General features: G+C 51.9%; 1 protein-coding gene across 2 annotated transcripts in view; it reads right to left on the bottom strand.

Moving 5' to 3' along the window:
* CDC14B (cell division cycle 14B) overlaps nucleotides 1–19,858 on the bottom strand; it is a 68,119-nt gene extending 48,261 nt beyond the window's left edge. For both annotated transcript variants that reach the window (XM_040988862.1, XM_040988863.1), the window contains exon 1: nucleotides 19,676–19,858. In XM_040988862.1, coding sequence (XP_040844796.1) covers nucleotides 19,676–19,832 — 157 coding nt within the window. In that variant the 5' untranslated portion in view covers nucleotides 19,833–19,858. The remainder of the gene's footprint in view (nucleotides 1–19,675) is intronic.
* Between the last annotated feature and the right edge of the window lie 1,413 nt (nucleotides 19,859–21,271).

Raw genomic sequence — 21,271 nt, 5'->3', positions numbered from 1 at the left:
CGCAACTGGCCCCAGCAGCCGGTGCTGGGTGAGGCCACAGCCTCACCCAGGACTCCCACACGAACGGTAGGGGCCCAGACGCTCGGGCCATCTTCCACCGCTCTCCCCGTGTCGTTAGCAGGCAGCCAAACTGGAAGTGGACACGAGCTGGCACCATATGGGATGCCAGCACTCCGGGGGCCAGCTTTACCTACTGTATTACATGCCTGCCTCGAAGAGTAAACTTTTTTTAAACTTTTATTATCATTTTAAGAGGAAACTTTTGAAGATTTATTTTTACTTAAAAGAGCTGGAGGAGGGAGAATCTGCCCGTTCACCAACACCACCCCCAAATGGCTGCAAGGGCCAAAGCTGAGTAGGCCTGAAGGTGGAAGCCAGGAGGAGCTTCTTCCAGGTCTCCCCGTGGACCCCCTGCACGCAGGCACGGGGGGCTGCGGACTGACCAGGGAAGGGGACAGAGGATGTGTGGCTCGGGGGGCCACAGAGGGAATACTTACAGGTGAGCAGACTTATAGGGGACTTTCACCAACAAGGCACGTGTACTGCTCCAGCCAGCGGAGCCAGGACTGTGCACAGGGAGACGGTCTGGGGATGAAACACCAACGGGAGACCAGCGACGGTAGAAGCCTCCCACGTCTCTCTGCTCGTCCCTCACCTCGCCTTATATACTTCCCCCCTGCAAAGTCCATTAGCCATGCAATTGCAGACAGCTGAGCCCAACTGCATACAACTGAGCCTAGTTCTGCTCAGTCCACACAGCTGAACCCAGCTCTTGTTAGTCCAGGTGTTTGCAGGGTTACAAGTTCAGCCAGTGCTTCTGCTGTAGCCACAAGACCAACTCCTGCTACTGCTCAGCTTAACAAGCGCCATTAGCTCCTTAGCCCCCAACTTGCAGGTAAGCAAGGGGCCCGAGACTATGGTTTTACAACAGAACTCTAGGATATTTCTGGGTCAGACCAATGCACACACCCACAGTGGGAGATCTGAGCTGCATTTCTTAGAATCAATTCTTTTCGGGCCCGACGCGGTGGCGCAAGTGGTTAAGGTCTTCACCTTGCACGCCCGGGATCCCATATGGGCACCGGTTCTACCTGGCGGCCCCGCTTCCCATCCAGCTCCCTGCCTGTGGCCCGGGAAAGCAGTCAAGGATGGCCCAAAGCTTTGGGACCCTGCACCCGCGTGGGAGACCCGGAAGAGGCTCCTGGCTTTGGATCGGCATAGCATCGGCCGTTGCACTCACTTGGGGAGTGAATCATCAGACGGAAGATCTTCCTCTCTGTCTCTCCTCTCTGTGTATCTGCCTTTCCAATAAAAATAAAATAAATCTTAAAAAAAAAAAAAGGAATCAATTCTTTTCCCCCTACCCACTGCCTCGCTCAGGAAAGCTCAGGGTTGGAGGGCTTGCCTGGCAGGACTAGCCCACAGTACTCGCCAGTTAGTGCTGGAACACAGCAGGAGTCACATTAGGCTGGGCTGTGACACTAACCAACACACGTGAGAACCAGGTCTGGGGGCAGATTCCGTGGGGGACAATGTGAGCCCATCCCTGTGGGACTGCTCCAGAGCTGGGGGTGCTGACAGACTGAGCGAGGCATGACCATGGAACTCCCAACACCCATGGGTCCGGGCTGCAGCACTCACAGGGGCACCCAAGAATTGGGCATGGGGTGGGCTGCACCACAGATCAACCCGCACACACAAAAGCCGAGACTAGGGAACAGACTCAACTGGGTAAGGGCCTGATACCCTCTGGCACATGTGAGATCTGAGTCTAGGAGTGGGCCTGGAAGCCTGGTAGGAGAATTTGGGGAACTCCCCTGGTGGGCCGTAGCTCCCGCTGGTGAGCATGTGAGTCAGGGCTGGGTGTGGGTCAGGCTGGCCAAGGCTGCTCCACTTGTCTGGAGATGTGTGGGTTAGCTCTGGGCAGGGGCAAACCAGCCATGGCCAGGCCAAACATTAGTACACTGGCAGGTGTGGGTGACAGGACGGGGGTGTGGGTCATGCCAGGCCAGCTTATCATGCCTACAAGTGCCCATAGAAGCCAAACATGGGGTAGGCTTGGCAGGGCTAGGTTGTTGCACTCACCAGTTCAAGTTGGGAGTGGAGTCTGGCAAGCCCAGGCCAGGTTGCAGCATCGGATGACAAAGGCCAAGACAGGCTATGCCAGGCTGGCTCAGAGCAATCGGCAGACGTACAATCTACGGCTGGGAGCAAGCTTGGTCAGGGAGCTAAGGGGATGCCCGGGCTGGGCTGCAGTTCCTACCGATGAGCGCAAGAGCCAGGGTGGCAAACTGGGCTGGGACTATAGCATCCATCGCCACAGGTGTGGACTGGGTCTGGGGTGTGCCAGACTGAGCAGGCTTTAGTACCCACTGGTGCTCACAAGAGCCACCGCAGGACAGGCTAGGTCTCCATTGAGAGCTGGATCTGGGGTCGTCAGGCCTGGACTGTAACACTGAACAGTATGTGGGCAGGTTGGACAACGCTGCCGTTAACTGCGGTTAATGTGCGGACAGGAGGCAGGCCAAGTTAGGCTGGGCTAAGCACGAACTGGTATGCGTGAGATTTGCAACTGCGGGGAGATCTGTTGGAGAAGCTTGGAGGCCTCCACTGCCAAGACACGCCCCCTGCTGGTAAGTGCAAGGACCGAGGCTGGGAGCAGCCCAGAGCAGGCCAGGTTACAGTACCTGCCGACATACGTGTGGCTCAAGTCTGGGGGCAAGCCAGGATGGGCCAATTCATAGCATCCACTTGTGAGAACCAGGACGGGGTGAAGGACAGGCTATGTTGGGCTACAACACCTGTCAGTTCACATTATGGCTGGGACTGAGGGTCGTCTAGGCTGGACAGGCAGCACCCATCAGCACAAGCTGGAACCGGGGGCAGGCTGGGCCAATCCAGTCTGTAGCATCCAGCAGCAGCAAATGCTAAGGAGAGGCAAACCATGCCGGACTGGGCTGCAGCACCCACCAGCGCAATCGGGACAGGGGAGGAACCCTGTGAGGGTGAGGACTCCTGTGCTCACCACTGCCCCCCAGTGGTGAGCAAATCAGCTGGCACTTGGGAGACAACAGGCTGGACAGGATACAAACCCCACTGGCATTCATGTGATCTGGGTTAGGCAGAGAACTAAGCTGGGCTAAGCGATCATACCTACTGGTGCATGCACGAGCCAGAGTAAGCACAGGCTGGTTGGAATATGCTGCAGCATCAGTTGGCAAGTGCTGGGATGGAGGGGCAAATCCTGCCAAGCTGGACTGCAATACCACCTGGAAAGTGCAAGGTCCAGGGCTGGGAGCGGACCTAATAGGGAACTTCTGGGTACCCCCTCCCACTGGTGAGCATGAGAACCAGGGCTTGGGGTGGGCTTGGCTGAACAGGCGGTAGTGGAGCTGGTCGGGCTGTTAGGCTGCAGCACCCAGTGGTATGTACAAGAGACAAATGGGATATGGGACAGATGGACCGGCCTGTTAATACAGGAAACAGGGCTGGGGACAGGCCTAGCAGGAGTTACTGGGTGTCGCTCTGACAGGCCATGGTTCCAGCTGGTGTATGTGAGGGCCAAGTGTGTGGTGGGCAGGGTCAGGCTGGCCTGCAACATCCACTGGTTTGCATATGAAATGGGGCTGAAGACCGAGCTGACCAGGTGACCGCAGCCTTCAGCACGTGTGTAGGCTGATGGGGTGATGAACTGAGCCTGACCCCACACTAGCTAGCATGCACAGGAGTCAGGTCCGGAGCCCAGGTTTCTTTGGGGACCCCCACCAACTGGACTGCTGGACTGAAAACTCCAACCACGAAGAAACACAGGATCTATGGTCTGACCAAGGAGTGCATGTGTCAGGACTGGGTCTCCTCAGTTGCTAAAGCCTGTTCAGTGGGACAACACGCCCAGAGGGGAGACAGGACGGATCGCTGGGACCTGCAGAGGATTTCCAGGACTATGAAGGGCAGAACGAACTGGACCACTCTCCCAGCCAAGCGTTGACAGCAAGTACCTGGGCGAATGGAGACTCTAGGATGGACCATGTCAGCCAGTGGACCTCGGAAAGATTTCCTCACCCTTGGAGCAACGAAATCAATAGCATTTCAGAACTATCGACACCACCTTGAGCAGTACTTTGTGGCGCATGCTCCACACTGGGGACCCTGTGATGACATCAGGTCCTCATCCCCAGGTACTGATGCGGTTAGGTGGCTGGGTGTGGCTTCTCCCCTTCTCTCCCTCCTTCCCCCAGATACAGCAAAAAGAAAATGAAAACTGGAATGCTCTCCTCCACCTACTTCCAGCACAGGAACCTTGGGGACACACACAGACCATATAAGAAACTTGACAGTGCTGTTTCTTAGCGCTGTGTCCAGGACGCGCAAAACTGTTTTATTGAGACACTTTGTGCACACGTCTACAATGCCGTCAACCCATCTGGGTGCCAGTTCGAGTCTCCACTGCACCACTTTCAATTTAGCCCCCTAATGTACCTGGGAAATCAGCTGAGGATGGTCCAAGTGCTTGGACCCCAGAACCCACGTGAGAGACTCGAGCGCAGGCTCCTGGCTCTCAGCTTCCAAGTGGCCCAGCTCTGGGCGTTACAGCCATTTGAGGAGTCAACCAGTGGATGGAAGATCTCTCTCTCTTTCCTTTGGCATCTCCCACCCCATGAATCTTTCAAATGAATAAATAAATAGATTGTTTTTTGTTTTAAATACATATTTATTTTTACTGGAAAGTCAAATACACAGAGAGGAGAAGAGACAGAAAGATCTTCCATCTGCTGGTTCACTCCCCAAGTGGCTACAATGACTGGAGCTGAGCCAATCCAAAGCCAGGAGCCAGAAACTTCTTCCAGGTCTCCCACATGGGTGCAGGGTCCCAAGGCTTTAGGCTGTCCTCTTCTGCTTTCCCAGGCCACAGGCAGGGAGCTGCATGGGAGCAGCTGGGACACGAACTGACGCCTATATGGGATCTCGGCAGTTGCAAGGCGAAGATTTAGCCACTAAAGCCACTGCACTGAACCCAAAGAAATCTTAAACGCCCCCCCCCCCAATAAAAGGGAAGAAAGTATCTAACAAAGTAAATATATAAATACTAAAAATATTCTTACAAAATCTTAAAAGCGTAGAGTCCAAAAGAAAATTAAATCATGTACAGAAAGCAGGCGACCAAACGGAGCTGCGTGCGTGGTACTACAGCAAGTCAATCTTGGGCATGTGGCACAGGCATCCCACATGGGCACCAGTTCGCGCCCCAGCCGATCCACTTCTGACGCAGCTCCCTGCTGACGGCCTAGGTGCCTGGGCCCCTGTTCCGAGGAATGTCTAGCCGGAATTCCTTGCTGGCATCCACTCAGGAAATGACTGAGCAAAGGGGAGCTCTCCCTCCTTCCATTTAACTCTGGCTTCCAAACAAAATGTTTTTTAGAAAACTGAAGAAAAACAGAATTAACAGCTAATTTTCTTTTAGTGAAAAAAACTAGTTGAAATCCGTGCATGCGGGCTTGTTGCTCCCAGGGAGTGAGGGCAGCAGACACCAGCTTTCTCCTCTGGGGACTACGGCCCCGTGCCCCCTCGGACGGGGCATCCTCTGCTGCCTGCCTGGCTTTCCAGTGGCCAGACGAACGGGCAACTCCAGCTGGCACCTTGTGCTGTCCTTATGTTGGGACACGAACTTAGGTCTGACTCCCACTGGAGGTTTGTGTGAATTACTGAGGGATGGGTCTCTAGGTTCTTCATCCCTCTCCTTTAAAAATAAAGTTCCCTGAGACAAATCACAAAAATACAGCAAGTCGGGATCCTCCTTGAACATCAGCCAAGATCTTCAGTGGGAAAGTTCTAACATTTGTATCCAAATAAATATTTCAAGAGGCAAGAAAAAGAAGTAAATGTGTGCCATCATTCCACATTTCTTAAAATAAGACTTTCTGGAGTGTGTATTTTGAATATATAGCTGTTTTATCAGGAGCAAATTCTTACTCATAATACTTTATCTCCAGTGGTATTTCAAGTCCCTAATAATTCTTAAGACATGTCATGAGTCTAGGCCATGAATCATATTAATAAGTAATTTTTCTTTAGAAAAACTTCCGAGGCAGACTTAAAAAGCATTTTCTTGCCAATTTAAGGGCTTTTAAAAATAGGGTAGACTGGAATGGATTAATTGCACATATATTTTCTTATGATGAGAATGAAGGCGCGTCACCAAAGAGGGCTCACAAAGGAATGACCTCTGAGCTAAGCACGCCGCCTCAGAGAAACGCAAATTAAAACCACAATGAAATATCACTTTACACCTACCAGAAAGGCTAAAATTAGAATGACAACACCCATTGTTAGGAGGAGGTGAAAAGCAATTACAACTAATGCGAATGTGAAAGCCTTCCAGAAGCTGGGAGCAGTTACAGCTCCCCACAGTCACCCATGCTTGGCAAATAACCCAGTCGTTCTAGTCTCAAAACACCCAACAAAAATGAAAACCCAAACGTAGCGAGACTCGCAGTCATCCGAACGCCCACCGTCAGCAGTCCCCCAAGAGCTTGGTACTGATCCCCAAAACACGCATCATGTCCAATCCATCACACGGAGCAGGAGACCACCAAGAGTTCATGCTGTTGAGTCCGCAAGCACGAAGGTCAAGGTCAACTACTACCTGGTACAGAAATCAGACGGCAAAGCATGGCCCTGACTGACACCTGGGGCACCCGTGTCCCACATCATAGAACACAGGTTCAAGTCCAGGCCCTGTGCTCTGGCTGCAGCTTCCTGCTCACGTGCAGGCTGGGAGGCTGCAGGTGACAGACCCGCGACAGAGACCTGCTCCTGCTTTTAGCAAACCAACTCTGCCTTTCAAATACATTAAAAAGGGGGGGGGGCTAGAAGAGGGCAGAGAGGCAATACATTTTATACAGCTGCCTTACTGGGAAATACTTTATAAAAAGATTTACTCATCCAATGTCAAAATGAGAGAGAGACAGATCTCCCACCTGCTGGTTCACTCCCCAAATGCATGCAATGGCCAGGCCTGGGCCGAAACTCCATGCACATCTCAAGTGTGGCTGCAGGGGCCAAGCACTTGTCTGCTTTCCCAGACACATTAGCAGGGAGGAGCTGGATGGGAAGTAGAGCAGCCGGGACTCAAGCCAGCACGGATGGGATGTCGCTGCTACACGTAGAGGCTTACTCGTAGGCATCGTGACACCAGCACCATTGAAAATCAGTCACCTGTTGATAAGAGGGAGGGGAAGCAGGCTGGAGCAGTGATTCGCAGGTGTGGAGATGGGAGGAGCCAGCCAAAGAGAACCCTGAGTGATTCAGATCCACGAAGACTACAGAATCAAGTGTTTTATTCTGGGTATAATTAAGAAAAATGATGTTGACCCCACTACGGAGTCACTGAGCCAGCAGGTGACATTAGCACCACAGGAAGCTGAGGACAGCGGTGGCCTAGCAGCTAAAGTCCTTTCCTTTCACGTGCCGCCAGGATCCCATTTGGGCAGCGATTCATATCCCAGCTGCTCCACTTCCCATCCAGCTCCCTGCTTGTGGCCTGGGAAAGCAGCAGAGAACAGCCCAAAGCCTTGGGACCCTGCACCCACATGAGAGACCTGGAAGAAGCTCCTGGCTCCTGGCTTCGGATGGGTGCAGCTCCCACCGCTGGGGTCACTTGGGGAGTGAATCATCAGACAGAAGCTCTTCCTCTCTCTCTCTCCTCCTCTCTGTATATTTGACTTTCCAATAAAAATAAATAAAACTAAGAACATAATATATTAAAAGTTGAGGATAAATTCAACCAAGAAAGCAGTAACTACTCAGGGGTACAGGTACTAGCAGCTGCCCCACATATCTTAGGGCCAAGAGCAGCCCTTCTCACCCCTTTCCCAGTTGGTTCCAAAGCAAGCTATGGAGAATCCAATGTCCGGGTGAGCGACTTCTACAACTGCAGTTTCTACAACCTTCCAGATTCTTTTCCTTGGGCTGTGCCACCCCAAAGGGGACAAGGAGAAAAGGCAGCTCAACTGAGTGTCTCTCAGAGACCATGGGGTTCCCAAAAAAGCCATCGGCAGCCCACCCACCGGAGATGCTCGGCAAAGGTGCAATGGACCTGCACAGATCCTTCCAGAAGGGCTGCAGCTACACACATGCCCGAGGAGAGCCAGGTCTGAGGACAAGCCCAGTAAGGGTTCTTAGAGCTCATTCTGACACGACCACTCCACTGGATCCCCATCCCTGGGGAACATGATGTGGACAAGTGGCCAGACTGGGCCATCTGTGCTGCGAGAATAAACAACATACCCAGACCCACACTAAAGACCAATCAGCCAGATCCTCTAATTCCACAGAAGACCTCAAGTATCTCATCAAAAGGTGGAAAGAAAAACAGATGAACAATGCACAGGCCAAGTTCTCCTGCAAGAACCTAGGGCAGTGGCCATCCTGACACAGACAGGGAACGCCCGTTGGACGCTCAAGTCTACTCAGCCAACAGCCTCAGGACATTCTTTTCCCCACCAGGGACCCAGGGATGCCACAGGAAACCACATCCGTCCCCTGGCACCGATGTTCCCAACATCTCCGTCCCCTGCACAGGAGGGAGGGCAGGGCTTTTTTCCCCACATCTACTCTACGTGGAGGCCCACATAGGTCTGCACACTGTCTGGTGGACCATATTTCTTTATTTTTAAAAGTTTACAAAGGCAGAGTAACAGAGGAAGACACAAATCTTGCATTCGTTGGTTAACTTTCCAAATGGCCTTGAGAGGCAGGTACCCAGGTGTTGCTTCCCCAGGAGTGTTAGCAGCAAGCTGGATCAGAAGCAAAGCTGGGGCCGGGCAGCATGGCCTAGTGGCTAAAGTCCTCGCCTTGAACATGCCCGGGATCCCATATGGGCGCTGGTTCTGGTCTCGGTGGCTCCACTTCCCATCCAGCTCCCTGCTTGTGGGCCTGGGAAGGCAATCGAGGACAGCACAAAGCCTTGGGACCCTGCACCCATGTGGGAGACCTGGAAGAAGTTCCTGGCTCCTGGCTTCAGATCAGCACAGCACCGGCCGTTGCGCTCACTTGGGGAGTGAATCATCAGACGGATGATCTTCCTCTCTTTCCTCCTCTCTGTATATCTGACTTTGTAATAATAAAAAAAAAATCTTAAAAAAAAAAAAGCAGAGCTGGCATTCTTAATTTGGGATGCCAGTACTGCAGGCAGAGCTGAACCAGCTGAGCCACAGCCCTGGGCCTTGTTTCAAGAGAAGGCTATTTAAGTGCGAAGCAAGACTGAGCCCAGATTTGCCTGTATTAAATGCAACGAACAGGTCTTCAAGGGGGAAGAGATTACCAGCACTATTTTTAAAAGTTCAAAAGCCGCCTGTGAAAGAAACTTCAGAAAAATTATTTCTAATTCTTTCTAAGTTGATGCTTTTCTGAGTGGATCCTGACCTTATATGAAAGCTTCAGCGCCGTTAAATTCCACTTCTTACAAGATTAGCGGGGATGACTTGCTGTTCCCCTCTGCTAAGAACAATAGACTGAATTATTCTCCCCAAAGGCAAAATGAAAAGGTACTGTGCAAGGCTTTACTAACGCGGGGGAGAGCACCCCAAAAGCTAACAATACAAAACAGCATGCAGTTCCACCACACAAGGGCACCCTGTGAGACTCCCTGCTTCCGGATCGTTCACACTCTGTACCTACCGCACACGGATTCCAAACCCTCGAGCTATTAAACCAGTAGATTTGTTTATCTTGAAACACGCCCAAGAATACCAATGCTTGTTATCTGGCCTCATTAAAAATAAAAGACTTAAGGTGGTTGGCTTCATACGTTAGCTGACTATGAGAGTTTCTGGAAATGAACTTGAACGGAATCTGAATTTGTAAAGTCTCCATGGAGAGCCGTTCCTCCTGGCATTTTATATTGGTCGAGGCTCGGCTCTTTCGGTCACTGCACATTCCACTGAAGTCATGAGTTGTCACTGATCGTAATTCTTCTAGATGTTAATCACACGTTACCAGTCAAAAGCTACAGTGATGTTTGCAAAACCTTCATACACACACACACACACCCCAAGCAGCTTGTATCAGCTCTTAACAGCACACACTGATCTTCACTCCCTCCTTCCCTTGGAACAGCCTCATTAAGCTTGCATTTTAAACATCCAGTTTACAGCTCACCCTGTCCAGGCATGCCTTTCTTCAAGGTCAGCTTTCAGAAATGCTCCTGTTATCAGGGAGGGCCACAACAGAGCCACCATTCCACACTTAACTCGGGATGACCGACGTGACCTCCCCAGCTAGGAACCTACCACGACATTAGAACTGAGAGCGCAGGGGAAGAAAGTGGATGCAACCCCCATGAGCAGGGCCAGCACGATAGCTCCCACAGGGTGAGTCTCCACCTTGCAGCCCCAGCAACCCATCACAGGTTCCAGTTTCAGCAGCTCCACTTCTAACCCAGCTCCCCGCTAGTGCATCTGGGAAAGCAGCAGCTGACTCAAGTTCTTGGGACCCTGCACCCGCATGGGAGACTCAAATAAGCTCCTGGCTTTGGAGAAGCTGAGCTCCAGCCACTATGGCCGTTTGGGGAGTGAACCAGTAGATGGAAGATCTCTGTCTGTCTATCCTTCTCTCTATAAACCTGCTTTGCAAACAAAATAAATAAAAAATAAATCTTTTAAAAAAAAAAAAGAGAGAACCGTCCCTGTATCCCTGCCCTCTTTCAGCACCATCTGCAATCCCACCAACACTTCCTGCGGGGCTTCCTTGCTCCAGACAGAACCCCTTCCACACAGCCTCCCAGCACTTGGAAACTTATTTCCTGCAGTCCTCAAGCAATAACTGATTTCTTGATGTTTTACGGTCCTTCAGAAAGTTCACAGAAAACACGTATTAGAAGCAATATGGCAGGCACCCCATAGCCCATACCACAGTGTCCGTCCAGCTGGCTGTAGAGGGGAAATTTTGCAACACTCAGCCCAAACTCTTGTGCCAGGATTCCATCCACTCCGAGGCTCCAGCAATGACATTCACAGATAAGCCCTGCCCTGGACACAGCCGGCTGCATCCGGCTCCATCCTGTCTCGCCCAGCTCCCTGTGCAGGTGTCACTTCCTAGACAGAAGTGCAGTCCTGTCTGGAACCTGGACTGCAGCTCCTGCAGCCGCCACTCCAAGGACCAGAGCACAAATACATCTCGACTGATTCTGTGCTTAAAATTAGGACGTATTGCGAGTGAAGATAAAATCGCAACCTCAGCCGAGCTTGCGAAATAAAACCAAAGCTTCTGCGACACTTTTGTTGTCAAAAAGCAAAGAAACGCACGTCAAAAAAACTTCACCTGCACCCATTTGGAGCTTCCAACAAGCTGTATCTAATTCATGATTGCAACTAAAAAGTTTCAAGAGCAAACCAAGAACTTCAGGCCCTAAATTGAAATGGTATTCCCTGTCATGAAGCTCAGAATGCATTTTCTTGCATTTCACACAGAGCGGTTCTGGTTCCTGAAGCCTTTAGCTTCATCTCCCCCCACCCCTTCATTTAAGGGGCAACATTCAGTTCAAAAGGTGCTCTGTAACGACTTCCTACGGTGAATAAACAAGGACTCTCATTTCTCAATTATACCCTCTGGGATCCTGAATATAGAATTAATTGAAATAGAGACCTGGTTCTGTCTTAGCAAAGAAAAGAGTATTCAGTAAATTATTAACTATGTGCATTCATTTATATATGTATATGTTATATGCACACATACACTCACATATAGACATTACAAAGCATTACAAAGCTATTACCTCCTTCTGAAAGTTAAAACACACACGTGAGACAGCACATTTTCACCAGACCCTACAGGTAACAATTCACCTTGCACAGGAACACAAAATTCTTGTGAAACTGACACTTTAAAGCAAGGAGAGAAAACTGCATTAAGAGGACTTCCTTTGTTCCCACTCTTCACTAATGGGATGACTCAGTGAACCTGCTCCTTGCCCATCCCGGAGAAGAGGGGCGTACACTGTCAGCAATCTTCCCCCCGCCCTCCTAGACCACACTCAGCCAAGTCCTTGCTCGGGGGCAGAGCCTCAGGGAACGCTTAATGAATGGATGCAAGAAGGACTTCCCCAACACCCCGTACAAACACTGAGGCATACGAACAGGAACATGAAGGAGCCAGAGCCAGGGCAATACACAAAGTGATTCAGCTGAGATGCTCCTGAAATAGCGAGCTCACAGGCTCCAGCCTTCGCAATGACATGATGCCATTACGGATTGGGTAGAAACACATCGGTGGCACCAACCGCACAGCCGTGCCAGCACAGGCATTTCACTTTCAAATGAGGACTTGAAGGAACAACGGATCCCACTGACATCGGGAACAAGATGTTTTTTCCTTTTGTGAAAAGTACACTGCTAACCAAATTTTAATGGTCTCCCAAGTACCTGAGAAATGCAGCCGTCCTGTGACACACACCAAGAATTAATTTATACGGTTTAGCTTCCTCTGTTTTTTCAGAGACTCAGTCTGTGAAATGACTGGTTGGGAAAATAAGTAACTAAATAAGTAGAGATAGATAGATAGATAGATAAAGATAGATTTTTTAAAAAGGTGTTCTCTCGAAGTGCTCCCTTAGATTGTAAGTAAAAATTAAAGAAAGGCCCAGTAGCTAAAGTTCTCGCCTTGCACACTCAGGATCCCATATGGGTGCCGGTTCTAATCCCAGCAGCCCCGCTTCCCATCCAGCTCCCTGCTTGTGTCCTGGGAAAGCAGTCGAGAACGGCCCAAGGCCTTGGGACCCTGGCCTTGGCACAGCTCCAGCGTTGTGGTCATTTGGGGAGTGACTCTTCAGACTGAAGATCTTTCTGTCTCTCTCTCCTTCTCTCTGTAAATCTGACTTTCCAATAAAAATATTAAGGGTTAGGATGGAGGAGGAGGAGGAGACAGAGAGAAAGATTTTCCGTCCAATGATTCGCTCCCCATGTGGCAGCAACGGTGGGTAGGAGCTGAGCCAATCTGAAGCCAGGAGCTGGAGCCTCTTCCAGGTCTCCCATACCAGTACAGGGTCTAAGGTTTTGGACCATCCTCAACTGCTTTCCCAGGCCACAAGCAGGGAGCCGGAATGGAAGCGGGGCTGCCGGGATTAGAACCTGCACCCATATAGTGTCCAGGCACATGCAAGGCGAGAACACTAGGTTACAACGCTGGGCCCTAAAATAAAAATAAATCCTTAAAAGAAAAAAGTAAAGGGGTTCCAAAGAGATGAAAAAAAGAATAAATCCATATATATATTTTTTTCTTTTTTTTTGCTTTATTCTGTTTTACTATGAGACCAGATTTGTTCTTTTCTTTCACTGTTTCTACCTGAGGAACCCGAAAATCCTCAATGGATCATAACACTTTTTTAAACTCTTTAAGGAAAACACAGGCAGGCACTGCCGCATGTCAGATTCGGCAATCATGTGCAGCCCTGGGGCCGAGCTGCTCTGCTTTCTAATCCAGCTTCCTGCTGGAGAGAAGGTGCCAGCGCTTGTGCCCGGCGGAGTCCTGCCTGGGATTCCAAGCTCTGGGCTTCGGCCTGGCCCACTCACCCCACTTCCAATCCAGCTGCCCGTTAACTGGAATGGCCTGGGAAAGGCAGTGCGGGGATGGCCCATTACACAGAGATGCCTAGGAAAAACAAAATACCCAGGGGTGGGGGAGACGACACAGGCAGAAGCAAAAAAAATAGCTTTGACAGTTACGACAACCCATGGTGAATATCCTTGACAACAGTCTACAAAGCTGAGTTCAATTTTAAAAGTGTAACATCACCAAAAATACCCATCAATCACAAATACGGCACTCACAGCTCATCGAATAAAAATGTCTCGGAAACTACTTGCAGCATCAGCTTGAAACAGAAAGCAGCACGTCATATAAAGAGAAATTTCCCCTTAAGTCAAAACCACAGCAGATCTGCTCCCTTAGGCTGAGTCTGAGACCAGCAGTCAGGAGAGCGCAGGACCAAGACTCACAAGGACAGATTAAACTCCACTGTTGAAAGTCCTCGGCGAGAACTGCAGGTGAGTCAAGGAGCTAGACATCTCTGTCGGCTCAGCATCCACGCACAGCTACAGGGGAGGAGAGAGAAGGGCACAAACCCTCCTCGCAGCCAGAGAGCCACTAAAACAGCCTCAGATTGACAACGTCAATATCCACTCCATTTTTGAATGCATTTTCCATAGCAATCCCTAACAGGGAAGTCAGGACTTCTTACAAAACTAGAAATGCGGGGGGGAGGCTGGAAGCCAAGAATCAAGGAATTAGGCCATGAAGCCCTACCTGCACAGTCAGGCCCATCCATAACCACCCTCACTGCACCTGCTCTGGGGAAGGATGGCTGTGGGGGCGGTCAGATCCACACTCTATCTCAATTGTTCATTTCAGCTCATAGATCAAAACCAACATAAATTCCAAGGAAAGGAGCCTCCAGGATTTGAGTCCACGGAAAACAGCATGTAGCTAGGAAGAGATGGAACACAGAACGGTGGCTACTAAAATTCATTTTTGCCAATTGTATTGAGAAAGAGATCATCAGATATATAATTTTTGTTTTACATTCAACTCTCCACCCATCTCTGCACTACACCATCAAGCAGGGAAAGGGTTTCGGGGAAAACAATTTACTTTACAACAAAAACAGACACACACCACACAAGGCCTGCCTGACCATAAAACGCACCTCTAGCACTAAATCTTTTGGATAATCATCTGTGAAATGCTATTTTTAAATGGACATCAGGGCTCAGTCATGCTGTAAGTTAATGCTCTGATAGCACTATTATGCGATCAGCAACGAATGTCATCTATGGGGTTTCTTTTCCACGACCCTCTACCTGTGGCTCGCCCAAGCAGCCTTTGCATCCTTAAGCAGAACCCAAACACTGAGCCACAGCTACAGCTCAGCTGCAATTTCCTATCAGGCAACCTACACACCCTTTTGTACCATAAAACACCTAAGAGCAGCCCCAGGAGGGAAGTCAAGCTTTGGCTTATTTTTCCCCTCGGAAAGCAATCTTTACAGAAAGCTGTAACATTTCCCCTGAGGCAGAAAGATGAAACCTCCAGCTCTCCCGGCCCCGGACAGGTTGGGAGCCAGTCCCCTCTGCAGCAGCCCTGCCCACAGCTCACGCACCCCCTGCGCTTCCCTCGTGCTGACTCAGCCAAGCCTGTGTACAAGCCCAGGAGGATGGGAATAGAGGATGGGAATGGTTCTTCTGGCTGACCCTCCCCGCACTGCCACCCCGCCCATCCCAGAGAACAGGAATGCAGCCCTGGCCACACTTCCCAAGCACCCCTCTTCAGTTAACCCTCACAGCAAATCCGGGCCACATGGAAGGCCGTAAAGGTTCATCTACACTCAGACGCAGGGGAGGGCAAGCTTTCCAGGATGGTTAAGGAGGAAGATGTGAGGCAGACAACAAACGTGAGCCATCAGAAGATGTTAGGAATTAAGCCAGCATATCAATCAAGAAAACAATTTCACATTATGCACAAATTTCAAAGTATGGAAACCAGCAATTCATAGCCACAAAGAATGAACACTGCACACTCTGATGAGCGTCAATCCCCGAAACAAAATCACCCACAACATGCAACTTTCTCAGTGGATTTACTTTCTCTGACTCAAGTGTCCTACAAAACAACGCCACCTTTCTGTCAATCAAAATATACTTCTATTACTGCACTGAACTATGCATAACCAATTTGCACAGGAAACATTCAATAAATAAATATCTCTTGAATTAATGAATAATCGCTCCCTAACGATGCCTGCTGTGAATTTTAAAGATTCTAAAAATGCAGGTGGAGAGGAAAGAGATACTAAATCTGGTTAACAAAAATCAGCACTTTTAAAAAAAGACAGGACAGCCCTGGGGCCTGGGATCCAGTGCCACAACTCAAAGGCTGAATCCTCACCGTGCAAGCTCTGGGACCCCAAGTGGGTAGTGGCTTGTGTCCCAGTTCCTCCACTTCCCATACAGCTCCTTGTTTATGACCTGGGAAAGCAGTCCAAAGCCTTGGGACTCGGCGTCCCCATGGGAGACCCAGAAGAAGCTCCTGGCTTCGGATCAGATCAGCTCTGGCTGTTGCAACCATATGGGGAGTGGACCACCAGATGGAAGATCTTTTTCTCTGTCTCTCCTTCTCTTTTGTGAATCTGCCTTTCCAATAAAAATAAATAAAATCTTAAAAAGAAAGGAAAGAAGGGAAAGAAAGAACAGCCCTGACCTTCACCAGCATATGCAATGGAAATTATCTGGGGCTGGTGTAACGCACAGCACATTAATCTTCCCCCTTGCAACACTGGCTTCCTGCACAGATACCAGTTCTAATCCCAGTGCCCCACTTTCCAGCTGGCTCTCTGCTTGTGGCCTGGGAAGGCACCAGAAGATGGTCCAAGTCCTTGGGCCCCTGCATTCACATGAGAGGACCAGGAAGAAGCTCCTGGCTCCTGGCTTCAGATGGGCCCAGCTCTGGTCACCGTAACCATTTGGAGAGGGAACAAGTAGACGGAAGATCTGTCTGTCTGTCCCACTCTCTTTGTAATTCTCACTTTTAAGCAAAATAAATAAAATTAAATAAAAAAAGAACTCTAAGTGACATAAAGGCAAACACTGGAAAATTTAACAACGAACAGAAACAGGTTTGGCCCATCGTTGTCAGCGACTGTCTTCACTCGGCAGACTTCTAGAAAACGAAGCCGTGAGATAAATCGGAGCTCTCTAGCAAGTATTAAATCCTGTAAGTTATCAAACAGCAATTACATAGCAGCATTAGTCTTTAAAAAAAAATTACCTATGATTCAAGAGCAAAGAAAATATGGACTATCATTTATGGCAGGCCTATTTATGAGACAGGAAAGTGGAGATTAAAAAAAGATTCAGACTTCTGGCACCAAGAGGCTCCTGAGCAAAACCAAACAGTGCCACCTGCCCCAGGAGTGCAACCGCCCTCCTGGAGTGACCCCTGGAAACCGCTGCCTGTCCCCCAGCTTTCTCCACTGGTAGCGACCCTTTCTGCTTTCTTCTCTCAATAAAGCTTTAGGGTTCACGCACACCATCCACACTGTACTTTTAGAAAGAAAAAGCCTTATTTATTTCCATTGGAAATGCAGACCCAAAGAGAGGAGAGACAGAGAAAGAGGTTCACTCCCCAAGTGGCCGCAACAGCTGGAGCTGAGCTGATCCGAAGCCAGGAGCCAGGAGCTTCTTCCAGGTCTCCCATGCAGGTACGGGGCCCCAGTAACGCGCTCTGACCAGGGGGTAAAACGTGGCCCACTGCTGGGGAGAACCTGGCGATGTCACAGTTTTGGGTAGAGTCTTGGATTTTCTCACAACATTAAACACAAGACAACCACATAACCCAGCAGCTCCAGTCCCTAGTATAGACCCAAAGAAGTCACATGTCCAAGCGAAAAGCTCACGAGTGGGGTGCTTACACGATCCCGTAACAGCCAAAAAGCCACGGACAAATGGAAAGGGGGGTCTGGTCTTTTCACACTGAGAATCTTACAGATAGAACTACCAACAAGTACAAAGACACAACACTGCTGCACCTTCAACCCGGTGTAACAGGGCCTGGAAAACCTCCCAGGAACCATTGCTCCCTTAACCACTGAACAAATTACGATTCAGTCACACAATGTAATACCAAGCAGCCATTAACAAAACTGCTGGAATTGCACAATTTCTAGAAACTTGAGTAGGTGCACAAAGAACTGGAAGGGGGAAATTAAACACCAGGAAAAGCTGCCTCCATCTTTTCAAAGTGTGTGTGTGTGTGTGTGTGTGTGTGTGTGTGTGTGTGTGTGTTGCTGCTGAAATTAAGAAAACAGCCACGCAGGACAAAACAAGGACAGGCCTCAAGCCTCCCCTACAAACCCAACCAACAGCAACCCCAACTCGGCCTCCAAGGTGAGCTGGCCTCCCTGCGTACCACACTGAAGGCAGGCCTGTATCCATGCTATTTTTCCAGGGAGGTAGGGACCCTCACTGGAGCAAGGTGGGACACGGAGAGACCCCCCCCCAAGAAAACAGCCCTACCCCCCCCCAGGCACTAACCAGAGCCGGACTCTCCCATTGGTGCTGCTTAGTTAGTTAACTTGTCACCCCCTCGCAAAAATCACTCACTTTTTCTGTCCTTGAAAGAGAAGGAAGAGTTACCAGGAGGCTGTCGAGAACCGTGCTGATGGGAACCAACGGAATGTTCAGTACAATATGGACACCTCCCTTTCTACATTAAAACCCTCAACTACTTTCCCGTAGCTTCAACGCTTTCAAAGTTCATCCGCTTCGGCCCGAGCGGTAACGAAGTGAGGCCGTTTTGTAGGCACCACTATGCAGAACAAACGTTCTGCTAACAAGTTCTCTGAAAACAGAAGAATGCGTAAAACAGGCTGTGAGTGCTCGTGCAAGCATAGAGCATACACATACACACACGAACACACGACAAGACCTGTTTCTGGAAGTCTTCACTTCACTGAAGGCTTGGAGATAACTTTTGTACCAACTTTTGTACGCCTTTTAGAACCAGTCTGTACCACATAGCCAGCTGTATTAGCTACCGTAACACTAAGTGCCATCAATACACTAAGTCCTTTTTACAGAATACATAAATAACACAGGAAGAGAGACAAAAGGAAGGTGAAGAAGCACCCGTCCCTCCCTAGCGGGGGGCAGCTCCCAAGGAGGGCCCCCAGATCCAGCCCCGACAAGATGGGGGGCTTCGAGTCCCACGGACCCCGGCAGGTGCCAGCCCGGGTCAGGTACTTAATGGCAACCCCTTTCTTCCTCTTGCCTCCTCGGCTTCGCTTAAAACGGACCAAGGCTTCGGGAGTGGACACCCACCAACAACCTGTTCCCTCAGAGGCAATGAATGTTCTTGCCGCTCCGGCTCACCTGGGCTAAGGGTAAGAAATGGTTTATAAAGCCGTGCGCATGCAACGCGCGCGGGAAGCCACCCGCACCTTCCGCTCCACGCCACGCCGGACACCCGCACGCTCCGGGGTCACCCGAGGAAAGCCCAGCGGCTGCCCAATTCCTCTTCTGGGTCTTTCGAGAGCCGGGAATCCGCCCTAACACACCTGTTCGCCCTGGCCGCGTAAACAAGCAGGGGCCGAGCCAACCATGTGACGCCCTCCTCCGGGTCCAGGCGGGACAAGGGGCTCCCCCCGGCAGGTGTGAGGGGTGCAGCTGGACTTCAGACCGGACCCTGCGGGACCCTCGTGCCCACCGGGAAGCGCCCGCGTCCAGCATTGCCCTGCCCGTGCTCGTGGAACCGTCCGGGGTTGACTCACGGGGGAGGCGACGTCCACAAGGACACAGAAAAAAGCTCAAAGGGAGGAAATGCACTTTTTGGGCGCCAAGCTGAAGCCCCGCAATTTAGGAAAGGTGACCCCCCACACACACACACACCCCGGCCCAGCTTGCCAGAGGAGCGCAATGCGAGCTAAACCGATCAAAGTTGCAGCTCGCGGCCGCCGACCAGGAACGAAGGGGGGCTCTGCCGGGGGGAGCCTGCAACTGCAGGGGGGTGTGGCGGCCGGGACGCCCCCCGGAGGCGCCCGGGGTGCAGAGTGGGCTTCGGCCCCTTTCCCTCTCCCGTCCCCCCCACCCAAACCCCTGCAACTCGCGCCTCTGCCCCCCCCCCGACTTACCGGTGATGTCCAGGTACAGGTCGTCCTGGTCCAGGTCGTGCAGCTCCTGCGGCGTGGAGCTGCGGCTCTTCTTGACGCCGGGCGAGGTGGACGAGCAGCGCCGCGAGCAGGGGGGCGCGGCGGCCCAGCTCGGCCGCCGATCGCTCTTCCGCTTCATGGGGACGACGGCTGCAGCCCGTCAGGCGCTGGGGAAGAGGGGGGAAGGACCACGACCGCTCGTCCGTCCGTCCGTCCGTCCGTCCGTCCAGGCCCAAGTGCCCGGGACGGCGAGGCGCGAACAGCAGCAGCAGCAGCAGCGGCAGCGGCGTTGGTGGGAACCGCGGCTGGCGCCGGCCGAGCCCAGAAGGAGGCGATCGCCGCGCAGCAGCCGGGGAGGAGGGGCCCCGGCCCACGGACGCCCGCCCCGATCCCTCCGGCTTCAGCGCCTCCTGCAGCCGCGGCCGACGCCCCCCAGCCCGCCCCCCAGGGGCCCGCAGCGCACTGGCGCGGCCGGCGGTGGCGGCTGCTGCCCGGGGCGAGCGCGCGCGCGTCCCCCGCGGCCGCGGACGCAGCAGCCGAGGCGCCCGAGCACAGCGGGCCGCGGCTCCCGGGGACCCCAGGAGGGCTGCTCCGTGGAGCTTCATTCACAAAAAAAAAAAAAGGGCCCACAACCCTCCTCGGGACCCGCAGGCGGACGCCTGCCATTGGTCGGCGCGGCGTGACGTCACGGGGACGGGGCCTTTCTACAGGCAGGTACCCGGTGACGCCATAAAGAAAAGTCTGAGCGGCTTCGCCAATCGGAGACAAAGTGTGCTCGCGACCCCCGGGCTGGGCCCCCAACTTTTGTTCCTCGCGGGACCTCGGTTAGCTTGTTTTCCCTAGCCGCCATCCCCTCTCCCGGTCCCAACTTCCTCCAGTCAGTCCCGAACCTGTACACGGGGCGCCCCCCGACACAATCACACACACACACACACAGACTCCCGCCTCAGTCCCTCACGCCACATCTGGGACGTGTGTGCATTGTCAAGTATTTCTGGGTTCCCCTGGTGAGTTGGCGCCAAGTGAGAGGGAAAAAAAAAAGAGATTGTGGCCATGGCCGCCGCCTCGGACCGGCGGCTGCGTGGCCTTGAGGGAGAGCGAACTTGAGCCCGTTTCAGTCAGGAACGCCCGATCGGGCTGCCTGTCCCCCCGGCGAGGTGACAGCCCCCTCAGACGCGCGCCGGACGGGTCCCTCGTCCCGGGGTCCCCAGGGCCCACGTGAACTCGGCCACGGTGCTGCACCCCGTGTGCCGCGTGCGGCAGGGGTGCCCACGAGATCCGTTCTAGAAGGACGACGTGTGGGTGGAAACGAGGGGGGGTGAATTTTGCCCTTGAACTTTTCTAGATCTCACTCGCGGTCCCTTTAAGTGGAACCAAAGTTGTCATTTTGGAAGCCCTCTAGACAGATGCGCGTGGCCACGGCTCCCTTATGTGCAAGCTCTTTCAGTGTTTTTCAGCAGCGTTTTAACTTGGGGTTGACGCCAGTCCCCCCTCCCCCACCACCTGCACCCCGGGAAGCCACTCAGAAATGCTAATTTCTGCTGGCTAGCGCCTCCCGTGAGGGGCTGTTAGAATCCT

The sequence above is a fragment of the Ochotona curzoniae genome, unplaced genomic scaffold (assembly GCF_017591425.1).
Source record: "Ochotona curzoniae isolate NIBS_2020 unplaced genomic scaffold, NIBS_Ocur_1.0 contig_50, whole genome shotgun sequence".
Classification (NCBI taxonomy): domain Eukaryota; kingdom Metazoa; phylum Chordata; class Mammalia; order Lagomorpha; family Ochotonidae; genus Ochotona; species Ochotona curzoniae.
This window is presented reverse-complemented; position numbering and strand designations above follow the sequence as displayed.